At 42.4% G+C, this 22,952-nt stretch overlaps 1 protein-coding gene across 6 annotated transcripts in view; it reads left to right on the top strand.

Annotated features, from left to right (window-relative positions):
- Positions 1 to 22,952, top strand: part of AMOTL1 (angiomotin like 1) — a 171,966-nt gene that overhangs the window by 115,925 nt on the left and 33,089 nt on the right. For all 6 annotated transcript variants that reach the window (XM_017948873.3, XM_009187131.4, XM_031653026.1 and 3 more), the window contains 3 exons: positions 1,787 to 2,078; positions 10,162 to 10,306; positions 11,539 to 11,628. In XM_017948873.3, coding sequence (XP_017804362.1) covers positions 1,787 to 2,078; positions 10,162 to 10,306; positions 11,539 to 11,628 — 527 coding nt within the window. The remainder of the gene's footprint in view (positions 1 to 1,786; positions 2,079 to 10,161; positions 10,307 to 11,538; positions 11,629 to 22,952) is intronic.

Raw genomic sequence — 22,952 nt, 5'->3', positions numbered from 1 at the left:
TAATTTCCTGAGTCTGTGTCATGGGCACATTCTTAACCTTGCAAAATAATCTTTCTAAATTGATTGAGATCTGTCTCAGATACTTTTTGGTTCATACCCTTTATACTTCTAAATGTTGTTAGGAGCCCTTGGCTTAGGTTGAAAGAAAATACAGTGATTCTTAGGAAGCAGGTTAACTGAATAGTTAGGATGGAATTGTTAGGAATGGGGACGGGGATGGAAATTCATGATCTCAAAGATAGGAACTAATACCAGGTATTTGAGCCATGAAGAGACACCCTTATGTGTTCTTTTTAACATGGCTAAAATTAGACTCTTGAGCTCTAGACCTTCCTCACCTCAGCAGAACAAATCAGTTTCTCCCCAAGTCTTCTCATTTCATTAAATGGTGCCCCTATCAATTTGTGTAGCGCCCCAAATCCAGGAGTAATTTTTAATTTTCCCAACTTCCCTTCTCCCCATCCATGATATATACAAAACAAATCCCAATCTCTGAGTGTTTCTCTTCTGCCACTACTCTGAGCTCTCCTCAGTTCTCACCTAGACCACACCTGGGCCTCATTGGACTCCGTACATGTGTTCCTGCCACCATGCACTGCATTCTGTGCACACCACAGGAGAGGCAGCTCCTCCCCTGGCCTCTGTACACTCCAAGGTAAAGTCTGGCCATGGCACCTGCCCATCACTCTAGTCTTATCTTGCACTGCTACTTGCTGGCAGTACTTCATACTTCTTGCTTGTGCCAGTGCTAATTCCTGCCTCAGGCCCTGTGCGCTAGCTCAGCATTTCCAACCTTTTTGGCACCAGGGACCTGTTTTGTGGAAGACAGTTTTTCCGCAGACAATCGTGAGGTTGGAGTAGTTTTAGGATGATTCAGACACATCACATTTATTGTGCACTTTGTTTCTATTATTATTACATTGTCATATATAATGAAATAATTATGCAACTCACCATAATGTAGAATCAGTAGGAGCCCTGAGCTTGTTTTCTTGCAACTAGATCATCCCATCTGGGTTGATGGGAAACAGTGACAGGCTATCAGGCATTAGATTATTATAAGGAAAAAACAACCTAGATCTCCTGCATGCACAATTCACAATAGGGTTCATGCTCCTATGAGAATCTAATGCCACTGCTGATCTGACAGAAGGTAGAGCTTAGGCAGTAATGTGAACCATGGGGAGCGGCTGTAAATACAGATGAAACTTTGCTCACTCACCTGCTTCTCACCTCCTGCTATGTGGCCCAGTCCCTAATAGGCCACAGATGGGTACTGGTCCATGGCCCAGTGGTTGGGGACCACTGTGCTAGCTGACATCTCCTACCTAGAATACTCCTTTTCCCCACTTCTTTACCCGCTCCGTCCAACCCACTGGTTCTTGTCTGTCAGTGTGACTTCATCTCAAACCACCCCTCTCAGAGACTCCTTCTCTGCCCTCTCAGTAGGAAGTAGCCATGGGGTCATTCCCTGCCACATCACTCCACCTTATCTTTGGAGAGTACTTGTTAAGTTTTGATACTTGGCTTTCTTGTTGGGTGGCTTGCCTGTCTCTCCCTAGCATGTAAACGTCTGAGAGCAGGGACCTGGTCTGTCTTGGTTGCTGTTTCCCCAATAGCCGGAATGGTGCTGATTGAGATGGGAGCACAGTGAATACCTCCCACTGGGAAGTGCACTGATGGCTTCTGACCGTGGAAACCATCAACAGTGCCAGTATTGTTGGGGCTTCCTTCCTGCTCCCACCATTTCCCCGGGCTCTAACTGCTGCCTTCCATTGCCTTGCAGCCGCCCGTGCCAACTTCCGTTCCCGTCAACCATGCAGCAGCACAGCCCCATGTCCTCCCAGACCTCCTCCGCCAGCGGGCCACTGCACTCTGTCTCCCTGCCGCTTCCACTCCCAATGGCCCTGGGCGCTCCACAGCCCCCGCCCGCCGCCTCCCCCAGCCAGCAGCTCGGTCCAGATGCCTTTGCGATTGTGGAGCGAGCCCAGCAAATGGTGGAAATATTAACAGAGGAGAACCGGGTGCTTCACCAGGAACTTCAGGGTTACTATGACAATGCCGACAAGCTCCACAAGGTACGTGACTTCCCTGGGGAATGGGAGGGAGACAAAATTCTTTACCTGGTCACGGGGAGTTGATGCACTGACTGACTTGCCAACATTGCACTAGATCCCTTTTTATACTAGACCCTTTGCAAGGCTTTAGGGAGATGAAAATAAATATGACCCAGTTCCGACCTTGGAGGAGCTTACATTCCAAAAGCGGAGAGAGTTGCATATGCTAACACCTTCAGTAAGAGTGTGAAGGGTCTACTGTAGGAACAACAGAGGTGGCTCTTGACCAGAGACTTGAGGCTAAGTAGGATTACCCCACCTGGACAAATGTAGAAGAGGGAACACGGAGAGTAAATAACACAGAGGAGGCCGGGCGCGGTGGTCCATGCCTGTAATTCCAGCACTTTGTGAGGCTGAGGCAGGTGGATTGCTTGAGCCCAGGAGTTTGAGACCAGCCTGGGCAACATGCCAAGACCCGGTCTCTACAAAAATTAGCCAGTCATGGTGGCCCATGCCTTGTAATCTCAGCTACTCGGGAGATCACGTGAGCTGGGGCGGCATAGGTTGCAGTGAGTTGAGATCGCTCCACTGCACTCCAGCCTGGGTGACAGAGTGAGACCGTGTCTCAAAAATAAAAAATAAGTAAAACCACAGAGAAATGAAGTGAGAGATACCAAATTTTCTTTGCATTTAGGAATCTCAGACAGGAACCTTGTGTTGTCATGTTCATTTCATTAGCTGGTCTTTGCAAAAAGCAGTCTTGCCTCAACATGAGAGGGTCAAGAGTACAAGTTATTGTGTGCTTTCTGCACGTTTGTGACTTACCAGGTGGGGAGATGCTGAGTAATTCCAGCCTGTGTAGTTACTGTTGGAATATTTAAATGTATGGTAGCCATTATTCTTAGAGATTTATGCTGAGAGCCAAAGTAAATAGGGGAACATCCAGCAAGAACAAGCTGTTGCTGGGCAGTGATTTCATGATGACCCTCAAGTCAGCATCTGATGTGCTGCAGGTAGGATGCAAGGGGGTTGGGCAAAGGTAATAGGATGTTTTAGGGCAGGACAGCCATAGAGCACTTGAGTTTCCTTTCTGGGGGTGAGGAGGCATGTGTAGTAGTAGTGATCCTCTAAGAGTAAGTGCGGGCTCTTCCCTTGGCAATAAAGGGCTTCTGTAAAGTTAAAGTATAGGAGTATAAACCCCACTTGACTACAAGAACATTGTCACTTTGGCTCTATGTGACAGTTAATGCTCCAGCTGGCCCATTTAGTGTTCATCAGTTAGTGCTGATTTCACAGGTCAAGCTGGTCATTTTGCTGGTCAAGAGTTTGAGAGTAGTAGGCTCTGCTTGCTTCCCGAGGGCTGTCAGGGAGCAGTGGATTTGATGGTGCATATGTTTACAGACAATTTGTCCCAGCATGTTTGTGCAGAGCTTCCACTGAAAAGGTCTGGAGCTCCCTGGAGTCAAGACCAGACTTGGCTGAGGGAGCTTTGGCTGCCTTTATTGGAGGGGGAAAATGAGAGGCAGAAACAAACAGGGGCCGCCTAAAGATTGTGGCCTCACTCCCACCCCCTCTTGCACCCTTAGAAGTTGGGAAATAGGTGTGTTGTCTCAGCCTTCAGCCTATAAGACACTGTACAGGCCCAAGCTTGCCTCTGACATTTTTGGGCAGCTTCCTTTTAGTATGATCTGAAAATTGGGAAGTGCAGACTCAGCACTTCTTGGGAAACAAACATCTCTTTATTCTCTCCTAATAAAGCTCCAAGGCAGACATGTCCAGAAGCTATACAGACCCATTTGAAGGCTGAGTTTGGTGCTGGGGTTTTTCCCATGGCTGTTTCTGAAGAGTTACACAAATGATGCAGAAATTGGAGGTCTTGTTATTTTTCATTGCCTTTTTATTAACATGTACTTTTTTTTTTTTTTTTTTTTTTTGTATTTTAGTAGAGATGGGGTTTCACCATGTTGGCCAGGATGGTCTTGATCTCCTGACCTCGTGATCCGCCCACCTCAGCCTCCCAAAGTGCTGGTATTAAAAATGTACGTTTTATTGGCCTATAACATACATCTCTTTCTTGATTTTGATGCACATTTCCATTTTGAAAACTAAAATGATTTAATCTCCCAGTGTCTCAATATTCCTGCACCAAGGATGGTTCTTAAAAGTTGTGGCCAAAAGGACTTTGATGACTTCTGGAAGAGGAGACAAATCAAAAGCTGTGTCCCTTCGTGAACCCAAAACTTTTTCAGTCCCTTGAATGTTATAAGTTGTTCTACAAGTACAGTAAGTCCTCACTTAATAACATCAATAGGTTCTTGGAAACTACAGTTTAAGCAAAGCCAATTTTTTCCTCATCAACATCACAATGAAATGAAGTTGAAAACACTGATGTTATTTGGGGGCCTGCTATGTGTCATTTTACTTGAAGTTGCAGTTTCCAAGAACCTGTCAATGATGTTACATGAGGACTTACTGTACTACATTAATCTGTCATATGTAAAACCGGAATTATCGATTCAAAACCTCAGATTTTGATGGATACTTGCCATGTTTATCACAAGTTGGATTGCTGTTCTTTACAACAAGGATCAAGAGACACAAGAGTTGCATGAACTTCGTGGCGTATTAGGCCTTGCGTTCCTAAGGTCACCCTAGTCCCAGATCCTCCCTCATCCCCAGCTTTGTCACTCAGCGTTCTTAGCAGCTGCCTGAGCCTTAGGTCTGGAGAGAGGGTGGTCAGATGAGGTGACAGCTTTGCTTCTCAGGGATGATAGCTGCCATTTCTCCTGGCATGGATGTGACCCCTGTTTGGGGTAGGCCTGCTGCACGATGTTGTAGGATATGACCCCGCTATGCCCACAGTTTGATCCCATCTGAGTTTCTCGCAGCATTGAGAATGTTTTGGCCCTTGCAGAGATGCATTGTAAGGGCAGAACTAAAAATAGATGAATTTTTAATTGCAGAGTTTAGCCTATGCATACTGTGCCAGGAACACAGCAGAAGAGAATGATTAAATTCAGAGACTGTCAAATCCCAGCCTAGATATGAAGACCCTATTTCCAAAGAGGCACAAGGTAGTGATTATCACTGTTACTGTTGGAATGATGGTCAAGGACCCCCAGAAAGAGCTGTTGTTTTCAGTCTTTCCTTTTGGTTATGTTTTTTGCATTTTTTGCCTCCCAGTTTCTCTGAAACTTAATTAACGATGGAGTCTCTACCAGGGCCGGATTGTGGGCTGTTGAGTGGGTTGGCCTCGAAAGCCATCAGGGAATAGACGGGCATTTGATGGGAGAGGGCCAAGCATTAAGTTACCCCAGGCTTGCTTTAGTGAAGACCCTCTTTTGTGAGTGAAACAAAGGTGGCTTTGATTGGTCAGTCCGTGGCTTGCACAGCATGCCTTTCTTTGGTCCTGCGCATCCCTCAGGGTTGCACGTGAAGGTGCTCAGGGAAAAAACCAGTATCTGGAGCTTGGAATGGCTGAGATTTTCTCAGGGCCTTCTCTGCCCATTTGCTTATTTTCTGCTCTGCTTGTAGTTCTGTCTCTGGGACATCGAGTGTATTTCTGTGATTGCAGGGATTCTTACGGCCTGGCCTAAGAGCTCCCTGACACCTAGGCCAAAAAGGAGAATGAAAACTGGGAAGGTAAACCAGGATTCCCCTCCTGCACTGTACTCAGAGTCTGAGCTGGTCTGGATAGTTTTTGTGTCAGACCAGCCTATCTAACCCTCCTGTATCTTTAACAAATATCAGAGGGTGCTTAAGATGTTCTGAACATGGAGAAATAGAAAGAAGAAGGTGTGGTTTTACTCTGAAGGAGTGTACAGTCAGAAATAAAAAGCTTCAGTCTTAAAATTCTTGAAATGAGTCTACTTCAACTTCCCATTCCTTAGTAATCCTTGTGTCATTCTCTGAAAGGAGGTGTTCATCTTTTACTTGAATGCTTCCAGAGAAGAGAAGCTCACTAATGGGTATACTGCACTTCCGGAAAATGTAGTTAGGAAATACTTCTTTATGTTGAGTCAAAATCTGCATCTCAGCCGGGTGCGGTGGCTCACGCCTGTAATCCCAGCACTTTGGGAGTCCAAGGCAGATGGATCATTTGAGATCAGGAATTCGAGACCAGCCTGGCTAACATGGTGAAACCCCATTTCTACTAAAAAAAAAAAAAAAAAAAGAAAATACAAAAATTAGCCAGCCATGGTGATGCACCCCTGTAATTCCAGCTGCCCTGGAGGTTGAGGCATGAGAATCACTTGAATCCAGGAGGTGGAGTTTGCAGTGAGCCGAGATTGTGTCACTGCACTCCAGCCTAGGTGATGGAGTGAGACTGTCAAAAAAACAAAAACCAAAAAACCCTGCATATATTTAACTTCCTATATTTACTCATAACTCTGTCCTCTGCAACCATACTTTTTTATTCCCTTTTGTGTTGTTATAACTGAATATCTGAGACTGGGTAATTTATAAAGAGGAGTGATTTATTTAGCTCATGATTCTGCAGGCTGGGAAGTTTGAAAAGCATGATGCTGGTATCTTCTTGGCTTCCAACAAGGGCTTTTATGCTGTGTCACAACGTGGCAGAAGGTCAAAGGGGAAGCAGACATGTATAAAGAGGCAAAACTTGAAGAGCGCGTCCTTCCTCATAACAACCTGCTGTCATGGGGACTAATCTATTCCTGCAAAATCCAATCTAATCTCACTGCTGCGAGAAAGGCACCAAGCCATTCATGAGGGACCCACACCCATGACCCAAACACTTCCCACTAGGTCCCACCTCCCAGTGTCACCACACGGGGGGTCAAATTTCAACATGAGTTTTGGTGGGGACAAACCATATCCATAGCACGCACTGAAGGAGATTAGTCTTTCTCTACCATTACAGCTATCAGTTCTCATAGGAGTTACCTTGTTCTGAACTAAGACCCTTGTTTTTTTCTCTAGGTCCCTTCTAAGCACACAACCATATGTCAGGTCTTGATTGTTTTAGGATTTGAGATAGTAAACTATATCGTGGTAGGGATCTTGAAGTTTCCTTTGACAGTATGCAGAGGGAAGTTCTTTGAGTAAAAGGAAAGAATGCATGATTCAGCGTCCAAGTCTGTCTGTAGAAGTTACACATTTAAAGATTAATTAGTCAGTATTTTGTTATGGGCAAGGCATAGTTCTAGGACAGTAAGAGCTATTCTACCTTCAAGGAGTTAGCATTCGAATCAGAGCCGCAAAGTATAGATGCAGATTAGAATTCCAATGAGGGAAACACAACAGGTCAAAAATACTATAAAATCAGACCAAGGGAAGGGTCCCTGTGTGTGTAGTTAAGGAAGCATCGCTAGTTGTTCTGGGCTGGAAGCCCGAACACCACTCGTGGTGGATGCCTCAAGAGTGTGTGGTACTCTCAGCTTCCCTGGTGACTTGAAGATACCCTTTGGTCTTGATGGGGACTGTTCCTGTGACATGCCCGGCTGTCTGAAAGCAAAGGCCACCTTTTATAGATAAAATCAGCAAAGAAGTGTGAGTGTGTCCTGGGAGCCATCTCTTTGGTAAATAAAATTTGAAGACAGGATCATACTTCATGGTAAGGCTATGAACAGGATTTAGGACATACTGTCCTCTGTGCTGCTGCATTACCAGCGGTTCATGATATCTGTGGACGAATCAGAAAGGCCTTGTTGAAATGAGGGGACCAGGGAAGAACCAACTCTGGTATAAGGAGGCCTTTGGGAACATAAGGTGGTACCGAAAGGAGCCTTGGTTTTCTCAGCTCAGCTCTAGTTAGCTGCTGCTCAGCAGAAGCGCTGGTGCCCTCCAGCCTATTCATCAGCCTCTTCTCAGCCATATCCTGGCTGCTCTGTAACCTCTGAGGGTGCTGACCACAGTATCTCTCATTTTCTTAAGTTTTTGGCTTCTAGGCTCCTACGGGTCCACTAGCTTCAGTCTTTTTCCCTGGTGCCCCTCCCCTCCTTTGGCATGAATGCTTTTTTGGCCCTCTCATCTTCTGTTTATCTCCCTGAGTGGTCTCTGCTTTCTGATGTCATCTGTCATCTGTACATTGAGGACACCGCAGCCACTCTCCTGGCTTTTAGACTTGTATGTTCACCTCCTAACTGGAAATCTTCGCCAATATGTGCATCAGGTTCCTCAAACATGGTATCTCCAAACCCAGACTGGTTTTCTTTCTTTAGTGAGCTTGGTTCTCTTATAATCATCTATCTTGGTTAAGTCTCCTTACCCCATCTTCTAAGCTGTGAATGTTTATGTTGTACTTGCTTGCTTTTTTCCTTACTGTCTGCACCCAGTCACCAAAACCTGCTGATTCTACTCATTAGTGTCTTTGGAATTTGCCCTTTTAGTGTCATAGTTCAGGCCCTTGTCATCTGTCATTGAGCTATTTACATAAGCTTTTTACCTGGATATCTCTTCTACCTCCTCTTCCACAAACCCCCACCCTCCAACCCCATCTGTTAGTTTTGTCTCTATGAGAACTTGGATGAGATCAGAGTTAGAATCTTCCTTCCCCAGTACCTCTGACCCCCACTAAGCCTCCCCTGCCCATAATTTAAAGTCCTTCCTTTTGGCCCTACCTCCTGCCACTTCTACCTTGCCCTCATCGCTGGACTACCATTTCTCTGAAATATTTACAGGCCAACTTAAGACTCTTAGCTCCTAAAGACCAGGAATTGCCTTCCTTATTTCTGTATCCTTAGCATCTGGAAAAACACCTGACATGTAAGCAAACAATGAATATCTGTTTGGATATATATTATTTATAGGAGTCTTGGCAGGGACTTTCTGATCCGGGCAGTTGGGGAAAAGAGGGTCCCTGGCTCCTGGTGCCATTGCTGTCCTGTGGAAGCACTGAAAACATGGCTCTGATCTGGGACCCAGTGAAGGGCGCTAGTGCTTTCAACCCCATCAGTTTTGCCTTTGATTCTGACCTTAGCAGCATCTCATCAAGCATCCGTCCGTGTTTGCAGGCACCCTCACCTGGTCTTTACCCTTTCTCTTGCATTTATGTTACATAACAATACAATGGGATTTATTGATATCTACATAAAAACCAGACTGTTATATCAAACTCCTGTTAGAATAGAGCTACTTGTTATCAATTTATATGTGCCATAGATTAAAGGCTGCCCCAGTTAGTTTTTGATTTAGTGAAATATTTTTTTAAATGGTTTTAATTTCTTGGCTATCAATTGCTGAATATAAAGAGGTTTTCTGTGATTCTGTGATATATTTGTTTATGATTAGGTACATGTCCATTAATCCTTTTTTTTTCTTTTTTTCTTTTTGTGAGATGGAATCTCACTCTGTTGCCCAGGCTGTAGAGCAGTAACATGATCTTGCTCACTGCAACCTTCGCCTCCCAGGTTCAAGCGATCCTCCCACCTCAGCCTCCCAAGTAGCTGGGGTTACAGGTACCCCACCACCATGCCTGGCTAATATTTGTATTTTTAGTAGAGGCGGGGTTTCACCATGTTGGCCAGACTGTTCTCAAACTCCTGACCTCAGGTGATCCACCCACCTCGGCCTCCCAAAGTGCTGGGATTACAGGCGTGAGCAGTCTGCCATATAGATAATTTCATAGACAAAGGAATAAAAATACTAGGTAATGAAGCCTTTCCTCCAGTGGATTTTACGTTCCTTTGGGGACAGATAGGAGTGTCTCTGGAAAGTGCACTCTACTTGGAGTCTGGAAACTTGGGTTCTAATTATAGTCCTTTAGTTTTTTTGTACTTTAATATTTTCCTGATGTTAACTGGGAATAATCATAATAGCTATAAATTGCCATTAAAAGTGTAAGAGATTTAAGTTATGTTTAGATTTACCCCTTTCTAATATTGGTACAGAGGGACTTTTACAAGGTGACATCAGACAGTTCGGCCAGACTTGTGAGCCTGTAATTTACAGGATCCTAATGTAGTCTTTGGAGAGCAGGTGGGGGAGTGAAATCGATTATACAATTTGGTGCACATGAAACTTCAGATGCAGAAAGACTGCATTGAAGATACAGCCTTCACACTGCAATGTCTAAGAATCCGTTTTACCAGGACACCAGCATGAATGTCAAAGGTACCACTTTAATGCCAGTTCTTTCTTTTAGTTTGAAAAAGAACTTCAGAGAATTTCGGAAGCCTATGAAAGTCTGGTCAAGTCTACCACCAAGCGAGAGTCACTGGACAAGGCGATGAGAAACAAATTGGAAGGCGAGATTAGAAGACTTCATGATTTCAACAGAGACCTCCGAGGCATGTATATTCATGTTCTCTCTACCTAAACCACCTGTGTAGCTAAAAGCACAACTTTGGGGCCAGAATGCTTTGCCACAGGTGCTAGTCTGCCTGTTGTATATTTCAACCATCTGGGGAAGGGAGGAGGTGCTGAAAAAGCAGAATTGTTCTCTTCTGCCTTGTGGGTTGTATATTGCAGCATCGAGCTTTGGAAGTGACAGCCTGTATGCATGAGTCTGTCAAAGGAAGGGATTCTGTTTGTGGCTCCTTCTTGCTTTAAAAGTACTCAACCGCGATTCATGGCGGTGAGAATCTGAATGTTTGAAAAGATCAATGTTAGACGCACAACCCTTTCCACATGGGGCTGTCATTTGGTAGCGTGCTTTGAAAAGTAGCACTTAACTATTGCTAGGTGGACCATAGAAGACAGAGCTAGACATATTTTCCCTCTGGGGGAAAAAATCCCCACAGTTGTGAAATAAGTAGACAATAAACTTGCTGAAAGATAGGAGTCACCTGCTGTTGGATTTTGGCCATCTCCAATGTGCACAATGAGTTAACCTATAAATGTTACTTTACCTTCAGCCAAGCCATTTTCAGTTGTTTCATATGTCAAAACACTCCATGTCCTGGTAGTACCCAGTAGCTAGATCCCACCTTTTCTCTTGCTACAAACTCTTTTGGGTTGGGTGTCATCTGCATCCAGTGAATACTAGTTGAGTTGGATTATTTATTGAATAATGAAAGATTTACCAAGTGGTTTGAGCAAACATAGAAGTTGCTGTGTACAGTCTTCGTACATTAGGTCATTTTGACTTTTTTTGGTATTTGTTATTTTTATTTCTTTGATTCTAAGATACAGAGAGCTGTCACTGGCTAAAATATATAGGTGATGATCAAGATTAGACTAGGGCTGGGTTTGAGGCCAAGGAGACTGTCTTTGTGAACACTTCAAATCGGGTTTGCTGGCCTTGAAGGCAGTGAGGTGGTTTTTCTCAGCACCCGTCCCTAGCTGCATGCTGCTGGTGCACGTCATTTGTCTTTAGATCGCATAAAGACACTGTGGCATCTGAAGCCTTTTCTTTTGATATTTTGGGACATAGTTACTGTCTGTCCCCAAGTTGTTCAGTTTTGAGCTCCTGCCTGAGCATCTCTTCCTCCCCAGCTCTTGGCACCTATTTCATTTCTTGGTTAAATGATGACTTCAATCCATATACATTTCTTTGTAATCATTTCCTCTTTGTTCATAGATCGACTAGAGACTGCCAACAGGCAGCTCTCCAGCAGGGAATACGAAGGGCACGAAGACAAAGCTGCAGAGGGGCATTATGCTTCCCAGAGTGAGTTTCCACTTATTTATTTATCTCAAAGTTTGTTTGTTTAAAAACGAGGGCCTGAGGGAAGAATCATATTAGTTTCAAGTGGGTTTTGTGCTGTTTGCTTTTAGTTTGTTAATTTAGCATACAACCTATTGGCCTCAGATGAGGCCCTCCTAGGTCTACCCAAGACAAAGCTGAGGTCACTGTATGTTGCTTTAGTAATGTTTATTCTGTCCCTCTGACCTACAGTTTCTCTCTGTCTCTCTATAATACCCTTCAAGCAATAGCAACATCACAGCATGTCCTGGCACTCACTACTTCAGATAAGTTACAACCCTTTTTCTTCAGAAAATGGAAGGCGGCCTAGTGATGGGGTTTGGTTCTCTCTAGGGAGGTTTTGTCTTCATGTGAGTTGTGGAGTTCTAGACTGGCTGCCCCTTGCCAGTGTGCAAGCTATCTGAGTGATCGCATTATATATCTCCATGTATGACACTCATTTCCAGAAGTCACTGAGCCCATTTCAGCCAGGAATAATGAACAGTTGCTTTGTAAGCCTTGATTTATTGGGAGAATATTTTATTAATTTTAGCAGAGGCAAATGATAGAATCAAATGGATTTTGAGAAACCATTGGTCAAGGTTTGAATTTCTACAGATTCATTGCACTAGCCAGAAATTTTAAAATCCAACTGTCTTTTTCTGAAAATTGAATTCATATCTATATCATAATTCTCAATGAGATTATGAGTAAGTGCTCACAAAGTTAAGACAATTTAGAACAACAAAAAGTAATGTATTCAGACACTAGCCGTCTGTCTTATGATAGTGGTCTTCTGACGTGTGGGTTCCTCAATGCAGCCCTACATTTTAAAGACTGGAAAATAATTGGTTAAATTTTCTAATTTCAAATACTGTTTGGTTAGGTTTAACCTCCTGTGTGTCCCCCAGATTGATTCACAATTGCATTCTGGCTATTAATACTAGCTCTATTTTTTAAATTCAATTTTTTGCAAATGGACACTAATACTGTCTAGGGCTTTTGCCTGGGATACTTTTGTGGCCTCAGATGATTGGCCCATGTTCCAGATTCACATAAAAGACTATATCGGCACTTTGAATTACTTGGTTTTGTAACAAAATTTATCTTATATCTCTTCCCGTGGGTGCAATAGATCTCACCTCGGTTTCATTTGAAAGGTGAATTGTCTTTACTACTTGCGTTTAGGATCGTGACACGTTCCTTCTGGATGACCGCATGCCTAGGTATAGTTAGTGTCTTTGGCAGGTATGTCAGCAATGCCAGTGTTGTGCACTCTGTGGATACTTTGCCTTCTTGTCAGGGGACATAATTTGATCACTTAGTTCAGGTCAAAATGGAAAAACCAGTCAGTTTCACCTCATGGGCATTGTTCTGGCCTCCCAGCCAAGGCTAGTATGGAATAATGGAGTAATAGGGTTTAGTGCTGTGTGAACTCAGAAATGTTCTTCAGAAAGACTTTAACCTTCTGGCTAAAAGCTGAAACATCAATTATCAAGCAAAGAGGCCCTTCCAGCTTGACAGGGAATTATTTGTTCTGTGCAAATATGCTCCACTGTGTTCTGAAGGCAAAAACAAGAGACCAGAGGCATTTTTCAACTGCTTAAAGGATCGCAGTGTCGATATGTAGTGTAATTGAATCGAGGCAGAGCATTTGAAGCAGGTTTGGTAATGGTGATACCTAACCATTTTTCTTACACCTAATCTTTGCAGGACACTTTGTGCCTTCACAGCTTTATAATTATTTACATTAGTTTTTCCTCTCCTAGTGTGGCCAAGGGATGGACTCAAGATGTTATTTCAAATTTATAGTTAGGTTGTTTTCTTAGTGAGTTGTAAAAATTCTTTTATTAAGTAAATTAGCATGTCCCCCACATATATATGTCACAGATATTTTCTCCAGTTGTTTTTAATCTTTATTCTTTATTTTATAGAAGATGTTTTTAAGTGACTATATTTATGCCTTCTAGGTTTTCTGTCATGCTTAGAAATACTTGTTACCCTCCCAGGTTATAATAATATTCACCAATGTTTTCTTCAAATTGTGAGTATGATTTCATTGTTTCCAAGGCACATATTTAGGAAGCTAACTTGGGAGGCAGAACAGAGGAGAAATTCATGAGGGACTATCCTACAGGCAAGGAGACTAGTTAGCAGGTATTTCAGTACAGTATCTGGGGAGGAGATGGAGAGGTCATGAACTAAGCCAGTGGAAATAGCGAGAAAGAGTAGGGGACAGATAAACAAATGATAGTAGGACTTGGTTGACCAGTTGAATAATGGCAGTGAGAGAAAGGGATGTGACTGGAGCAGCTGGATGGATGATCACCCTTTACCAATAAAATGTAGCAGGAGGAGGTTGGGATTAGTTAATGACTTAAGGTTTGAACATATTCGTCATCTCACCTTGCAACCCAGAGCTCAGTGAACAGGTATAACAATAGGTGCAAAGATAGGCAGAGGGTTGGATGGTGCTCTCTGGCAGACTTTCATTTAGCATGTGGGTACAGAATGGCAGGCATGAATTACTGCCTCTCTTCCTAGTTATTAATGTGTTCCATTATCTGTGTATTGGTTCAGAAACCCTATTGTTAGAATAAATTTCAAACCCCTAGTGATTATAATTATAAATATTGCCCACTTAAGGGAAGCCATCCTTTTCAAGTGAGTTTTTTGGAATTCTAGCACTTGGTTAAAAGAAAGGCAAGACTGCAATAAAAGTTGTATCTCGGGCTGGGCGCCGTGGCTCACGCCTGTAATCCCAGCACTTTGGGAGGCCGAGGCAGGTGGATCATGAGGTCAGGAGATTGAGACCATCCTGGCTAACACGATGAAACCCTGTGTCTACTAAAAATACAGAAAATTAGCCGGGCGTGCTGGTGGGCGCCTGTAGTCCCAGCTACTCGGGAGGCTGAGGCAGGAGAATGGCATGAACCCAGGAAGCGGAGCTTGGAGTGAGCCAAGATCACGCCATTGCACTCCAGCCTGGGTGACAGAGCAAGACTTCGTCTCAAAAAAAAAAAAAAAAAAAGTTATATCTGAGGGTAATACATACCAAGAAGTCAAAGTTAGGTTGTGAAGCTCTTGCCAGCCACCTTGGCAATGGGAGAGTCAGAGGGAAGGGGGAAGTAGAGAATAACATGCTCAGCTTTTCTGCTAGGTGTTCACACAGAAGCTAGGCATCCAAGTCTAAGAACACTCAACCGACTCTTGCAGTTCAAGCAGCAGGTGGGACTTGAAAGATCTCCCAGTTAATGGAGGGAAGAAGTCCTTCCTGGCCAGATGTAAACATTTCCCTCTGCTCAGGGTAGTTTTCTTCTAAAAACTGAACTCTCCTCTTAAGTTGGAGTTTTATGAAGGCCTTGGTGGACTGCCTGGGTAATGACTACTTAATTCTAAAGACTGAAGTGGACATGAAACAGGCTCATTGTGTTCCTCCCAGTCATGAGATTTGTCTATACCAAAAATCTTGAGGAATTAAGTGCTTAGGAGCTTGATGCCCTTGAGGAATGTTTTTCCCCTGTCACCTCATGGTATTGTAACATTCTCTTTGGAGGAATTCAACTTTTTGTTTGTCTGTGAATTTTCTGGTCTTGCTTGTTTGTTTTTCCACATGTTTTTATAGCTTATAGGATGGTGATGTCAAAGCCAAATTGCTCCTGAAAACCAGGGCCTCTAGCCCTCCTGTTTGGTCTGGCTGTGAGAAACTCGGGCTTCTTTGTGCCTCAACTTAACTAAGGTTCTCATTTTTCCCATTTGTTTGTCACATACACACATGCACACCAGAGGCAGGTTACTGTCTGCTAAAGGCAGAACTCCTGGAAATACCTCTTACCATTCTTAGCTGTGTCTTCTCAGTCACAGAAACTTTTTGAAACTGTTTCTTTCTGAAAATGGATAGCTCTGCAGAATTCCCATCAGCTCTAGGCCAGAAAGCGAAAAATAAAACATTAGATGTGAAGAAACTGGTAGAAATGAAATTTCATTTTATTGGGGTTTTTAAATAGATATGTTGAAGCTTTGTCGTATTCTTGAATTGAGTGGGACCTGATTAGCTCTGGCATGTTTGTGTTATTCTGGAATAAACCCAAGTCATGTTTAAAGGTTGCACAAGAGCCTATCTCCACCGCTTTGGGATTTGCTGGGCACTGCAGGTTCCACATATCTGGTTAAACTCAAGTTTGTAGAAGTTAAGATTCTGGCTGTTAAATGATGCACCTCTCATCATTTAACAAGAAGATTTCTTGGACATTCAATGATTTGTTTAAAACAACATACTGAAGAGTCACGAGTGTAAATGAGTCAGAACTATATGCATTTGATTTCCCTTAAAATTCTTGTGGGTTTAAAAATTAACTGGAAAAAAATGTGTTGGACCATATTGTTTTAAAAATAATAATTTGCTGTTTTCAGTGTAGCCGGCAATCATCTTACCCTTGAATCTTATTTTAGCTATTTTCGTTTTCTGTCTCTTATAGAACCTAAAAAGAGACTAAAATAATTTCCTAAAAGAAAATCCCTCCTGGTTTTTGTATTTCTATAAGGTCTTGTGTGAACCACGGATCAGAAATTAAAATGACATAAACATTTATTCTGTTGACCCACATAGAGCATAAGGAGATTATTCTGAATCCTCATTAGATTTCATTACATCAGATGCTGTGGGTTTCTATCAAGCATCATTAGGAAGGAAGGCTAGATGTTGTCACATGTGAACACACTGATTTACCGCCTCTCATGGGCCAACCAGCACTAGTGCTTGCAGCTCCTCCTGACTCTGGGCTCCTTGGGGCGAAGCTCCTGTTACAGCACTTATTCTGCAACCTGTAAGGTCATGATTTATTTGGGTGACACTCCACTAAATGGGAGAACTGTAGACTTTCTTTACCAGTATTCATCCCCCACTAAAACCCCTTGCATCTTCATGTACCTGGCATCCAATTAATGTTTATTGAGAGAATGAATAAAAGTGGAAAATCCTAGTGACAATAGGCTTGAAATTATCTTTATGCAGCGTCAGTATAAAAATATTCTTTTAAACTCAATGTTCCAGTCATGTTGAGAGAAACCCCAGGTAATCCTCTGTTATTTCAAGACTTTAGGGCAAAATTATTAAACAAACTACTATCAGAATAAAAGCAATTTGAAAATAGCTGAATTTCTTTTTCTGCATTCTTTCTTCTTTTTTTTTTTTTTTTTTTTTTTTAGAATAGAAGAATATCCAGATAATGGGAGTCTTTCATTATTAAGAACAATAGTATTTCTCAAGAAAGGTGATGTTAGTATAGTCCATTTTTGGCTCCTTTAACTTCTTCTCATTTACCCTGCTGTGGATATGATGGAGGTGAGAATTGGTCTGGCATATAAAGGTTTTGGTAACCACTGGCCAGGTGCTCACACTGACCAATCCATAGACCATGCTGGACACTGCAGATCTGCACCATGGGCAGAGGGGAAGGATTGTCCAAGAAGCCTGCCAGGGTGACATCATTTTGATCAAGAAAGTTGTCTTAACTGATTCTCCTGAGAGATGACCCTTACATATAGTAGGACTATGCAGTTCTAAAAATCAAAGTTTTGTAGGTCCAGGCTCCAGCAAATTGTCTTGGATCAGCTGCCACATCTCCTGAGGCCTGGTGTCTTACTAACAGGCTCAGAGACCTGAAGTTAGATGGTTAATCTGCCTGCACCTCTATTTCCTTTAAAGTAATAGAAGAATGAATCTTCCAGTTTAGCCACCAGAGCTCTGAGGACTAACCAGTGATAGGAAATGTGAAGCAGAGTTTATAAAATACATGTATTCTGCAACACTTCTCCCTGCCTTCTTGCATCTATTTTGGCATGCACCTTCTCCAGAAGGACCTGCCAACTTTCAGGGTAGGAGAGTGGGACGTGTTCCCAAAGAATGCCTGCATGGTTTATTGAGCCTTACTGACTTTGGAAAGCAAAGCATGTGAGTGCTTAAGCCCACTTGATCAACCTTGACAGGCAGCACTGAGAAACTTCAAACCTACATGACAACCAGAAGCGCGCACAGCCTGCAGGGTATCTGTTTATGTTCAATCAAATCTCCTGCCCAAGTGTGAAAATTAATGTTACTCAATTTAGGCTCAAATTAAGCTCTGATTTGCCATGCTTAAAGAATGGAGCTGATTGAAGAAGTGCCTCTTGGTCACGTGTTGATGTCTGGCCTTTAACAACTAAACATGGGTTATGATTTTCACGTTGTTGGTTTTAAAATTATTTATTTGCTTGGCTTTCCTGTTATATATAAGGCTGAAAAATTAAGCATCTTAAACTTTTCAGCATTCCTTGCACTACATAGCCAGATAGATGGATGGAGTAAGCACAAACTGGAAAACATACTGAAATCCATTTGCATTTCTTCTGGCATCAGGGAACCCTTGCTTTCCCTAACAATTCAGAACCAGGAAACCCATGTTCAGGCCTAAGCTTAAATTAAATGGCAGTTGCTTAGGGAGGAGTTCCTGAGACACAGTTAGATCTTCCGTTTATATACTCCCCCAGCACTGTGTACTTTTTTCCACTGTAAACACTCATCACAACTATAAATAAGTAATTGTTTGGATAATCCTTTTCTATCTTCCCCAACTAAACTGTACACACCATAAGGGGAGGGGCCCTGCTTGTCATCTTCACATTAGAGTCCCAATCATTGTATGTTCAGAACCTGGCATAGTGCCTGGCACTTAGAGGCATTTAATAAATATTTGCTGGACATCGAATGAAATGATCATTATCATTGATTCAAGCAAACAGTCATATAGGCTATCTACTATCAACTCACTGTATTTTAGGCCGCAAGTCAGCAAACTCTTTCTGTTAAGGGCCAGCTGGTAAATATTTCAGGCTTTGAGAGCCACAGCTACTCAACTCTGTCCCTGTAGCCCCAAAGCCACCATAGATGATCATAAACAAATGGGTGTAGCCGTGTTCTAATAAAAACCCTGTTTACCAAAACAGGCTGTGGGCTGGGTTTGGCCTGCAGGTCATACTTTGCCGACCTCAGTTCCAGGAACTAGTCATGGAAAAGGGAGAAGAAGGAACCCTAACAAAAGGAGAAAATATTGAAGGAGGATGCAAAATAAAGAACTTTAAAAGTATTCCCTAGATCTTTGTAAATTGCCTTAATGTGTAAATCAAGATATAATTGTTATTTTCTGTCTTAATCCCACATCAGGGGAACATCATTATTATCATTTTAGAAAAACAGAGAAAACTAAGACACAGAAATGCAGTCAAAAATTTTAGTTACCCAGTGAGGATTCAAAATTAGCTAATGATGGAGAAAGGGCGGGGCAGGACTAGCCCTGTGGTTAGCCATGATAGTTAATCGGCTGGGTATTGAGGTCTTAGGGGTGCCTCTGCCAGTGGTTCCATAAATTCTCACCATAAGCATCCTACTGTGAAATGAGGTCTGCAGATCTGGATATCAGATTTGGAGAGTACCTTAAAGGTTACAAGTGTGGTTACCGGCAATGCACGTGTCTTCAGAACCAGAGCCCACTAACCAGCCATCTGATGGCCGCCACCAGTGTCCGTGTCTTTGGAGGCTGTGGAGCTGCTGATTACAAGTGTATGCTCAGGTGGAGTTGCAGGTTTGCTCCCCAGTTTCCATCCTTCGGGTCCTACCTGGTTCAGGCCAGCCCGGCTGTGGTCATTTAACAACAGTAACAAGCTGCCAACACTAATTGAACACTAACTGAGCACTTACTGTGAGCCAAGCACTCCGCTAGCCCTCACAGTTACATTGTCTCTTTTACTGTTCCAAACAAACCTTTGAGGTAAGTATTGCAGGTATTTTACAGATGGAGAAATTGAGGCCCAGGAAGATTAAGTAACTTGTCCATGGTCATACAGGCTGATAAGTGAAGCAGATAGATTTTGAACCTAGGTCATTCGATTCTGGAGCCCAAACTCATACTGAACTGCCGTGGGGAAGCCATCTCCTATGGACCAGGCAAGTGGAGAGATATTAGAATGTGAGAGGTGGCAATGTTGAACTCCTGGTGGTTTTAGAGCTCATTAGTGTAGCGTTCACATTTTGCAAAGAAGAAACTGCAGCCGGAGTGAGCAAGTGTTTAATGGCTAAACCACAACTAGAATTAGGACCTCCGTTTTCTTATTTTTTCCTTCCCCTTTTCCAGAAGGTCAATTCTGTCGGCTCTGGGATTGACCAAGGATTTCATGATTTTACACTACGAAGGATCCTGGATGGTAAATGAACAAAGTTTTTATACCAGAAAATTTTTATACTAGAAGACTTACTTGGTTCCGCCAAATGTAATGATTAGCCCAGCATAGCTTGTGACTTTAATACTAAGCTGTGGTTCAGCCATCTTCTGCAAGTCAGAGGTTCCAACTACTGGAATTAACATTCTGCGCCTTATGTGTGTGTATATACATGTCTATCTATATGAACTAGACGCACACATTATAATAAAAGGTCTTAGTTAGGACTAATATCAGTATATCCTCTTCAGATACCCCCTGCCCCAGATTTATTTCCTTGAGACCAGAATAGAGCTTAGAGTTAAGACATTATTTACATCCAATAAAATTTACACTTTTAAATGTCCCGTATCTTGAAATGTAACAATGAGCACAATCAGGGTACATAATTTGTATAGCTAGTATGGCTTCTCTTCACCTCTGTAAGCCAGCTGCTACTCCCCACCAGAAACTGTCTGCTTCTGTTCACATTTTAACACCTTCTGATCATTATTCTTTATATTATGGCCAGGTTTTATGGTTGTTCTCTGCACAGGAGCCAAATCGTCTAGGAGGGTCTTACTTTGTCATATCTGCAATTAGAAGTGTCAGTTTTTTATATTAAGAAAAGAGAAGGCAAGGCCAGGCGTGGTGACTCACACCTGTAATCCCAGCACTTAGGGAGGCTGAGGCGGGCTGATTACTTGAGGTCAGGAGTTCGAGACCAGCCTAGCCAACACCACGAAACCCCATCTCTACTAAAAATACAAAAATTAGCTGGGCATGGTGGCATGCACCTGTAATCCCAGTTATTCTGGAGGCCGGGGCGGGAGAATCGCTTGAGCCCAGAAAGCAGAGGTTGCACTGAGCCGAGATGCCACCACTGCACTCCAGCCTGGGCCACAGAGCCAGACTGTGTCTCAAAAAAAGAAAGAAAGAAAAAAGAAGGCAAAAAAGCCCTTTTCTTCAGTGGTGGTTACAAAAAGTTTAAATCTTCAGGTTTGATTTAAAATGGAATTACGAGTATATGTATAGTCAAAACCAAGAGCCCTGTGCATCCTATATTTATGTGGCATTATTATTCATTGTCTAGTTTGTTTTTATGCTGTCGGCAGTGCCGTCGAAGTAGCAGTACTTTTTTATTTCAGGTAAAACAAAATAAAGTGAAAGGTTGAGCAGTACATTTGGAAGCTGAGCTGGATGAATGGGTGTCTCCTCAGTCAAGCAAGTTTGTAAACTGCATATGTAATAAGCTTGGGTGGGTAAAAAAACCTGTGAATTATACCTAAATGTGTAAGCACAATTTCCAGAAGTAAAATGCAATGTGAAGAATGACTAGATCAGAGAAAATTGTATTTAAGAGAACTTTTACAGGTAGAGAGTAAAATAAATATTTTACCAAATCGTACTTGAGATATCTTACTTTTGATGCTTTAAACTCACTGTGGGTTCTGGATAAGAGCAATAGATAAATTATATAAAATAATAAAAATTTTATAACTATGTTAAGACAAAAATGTGTTGTTTTCCTGTATTATACCAATAGAGGATTCTGTGGTTAGGCTTTGTTGCTTTCCAGTAACAAGTATTTGGAAACTGTTTTAAAGACTCAGTTAGAATTTGATTATATACCAACAGCATCCTCTTATTCAATAAACTGTTGCCTAAACTTATATTTCTTCACATATAAGACACATCAGTTATGTTAGATCTTTAAAGTCCTATGAAGATAGAAGGGTTTCGACGCACTGTGAAGGCAGACAGCTCAGTCACTATGAAGACATCCAGTAGGAAAAATGAGACAGACACATGTCAGTCACTGGACCTGGAGTGCAAGGCAGAATGTGGCAAGGACCTGTTAGAGAACCACACTCAAAAGAACCCCCACCTCAAAAAGAAAAGTGGGTTGGGGGAGAAGCCTGTAGCCTTTAGGGTGGGCCTTGAAAAGTAATTAACAGTTTAGAAGAATTTTGCTGTACAGCACTCTGTCAACAGGGACATTGCTATTCTTTTACATTTAGGCAACAGAGTTTGATTAAATCCATTGCACTTTAGGCTTTACCTCATTTTCCCATATTATCCATCTCTCCGGAAGATTTCTTCCCCACATTTTAACAGAAGCCATTTCCACAAATCTTTATCTCTTTTGTAATGACTAAACTAGTAGCTTTCAAACTCAGAACTCTTGTTCAGATAGTGTGGAAGTGTAATACGTAAAATGCAGGACAGCTGAAGAAATTTCTGGCTGAGATGGGTTCATCTTCAGAATTCCTCTCCTTCCCACTTGGCCACAGCGTCTCTTCTCTTCCTTCCCTCCCTTCCCTCTCCCTCTCCCTGGGCTCTGCAGAACAGTTTGGTTTGAATTCCCCTTCTTAACTTTCCTTATTACAGAACTCATTTAAAAACACTCCACTCTCTCCACCATTTAAAACCAGCCCTCGCTGGAGTGTTCCTGTTTGTGAATAGACCCACTTAACCACTCAACTTGCAGCCTATGTATCCAGCCGCCTGGCAGAACCCTGGTAATCTGCACCAGAACTCAGGGACAGCAGAAAGCTGAAGACCCTTTCCCCAAATAACAAGGCTCCTTACCCAAGAAACCATCAGCAATTTTTAAAAGATAACAAAAAATCAAACCAGCGACTTCTACGGTCAGCGTTGTATCATATTACTTTTCTGTTTGTGAATTCATGTGTGGCTGTAAAAAGTAGATCGTGTTTCATGTTGTTTTGCATCAAATAAGCCTCATGTGAATAGATCACTCGTATGTGTTTGCAAACAGTGCTCTTTTTGGATTCTACTTTTTTGAGTCTTTCTATGTTTATCAGTTCGACTCAAACTGGGGTGAGGAGGTGGGGGCAGATGTTAAGAAGGGGCACTTGAGTGTGGAGTATCTTTGAGGCAGAAGGAACCTAAATAGTTTTGTAGACAGTAATGTAAATGAAATATCTTCCTATTGTCTTTCCACACCCACAACCTCAGAAAAAAACAAATTACCTTTGGTATCAACAAGGACTGTCTAATAAATCTGACCCTTCAATTACTCTATAAATTGTAGCTGTCCCTTGAAATAGAAT

Source organism: Papio anubis, chromosome 12, assembly GCF_008728515.1.
Source record: "Papio anubis isolate 15944 chromosome 12, Panubis1.0, whole genome shotgun sequence".
NCBI classification, from domain to species: domain Eukaryota; kingdom Metazoa; phylum Chordata; class Mammalia; order Primates; family Cercopithecidae; genus Papio; species Papio anubis.
The sequence above is the reverse complement of the archived record's forward strand: the minus strand, read 5'-3'. Positions and strand labels throughout refer to the sequence as shown.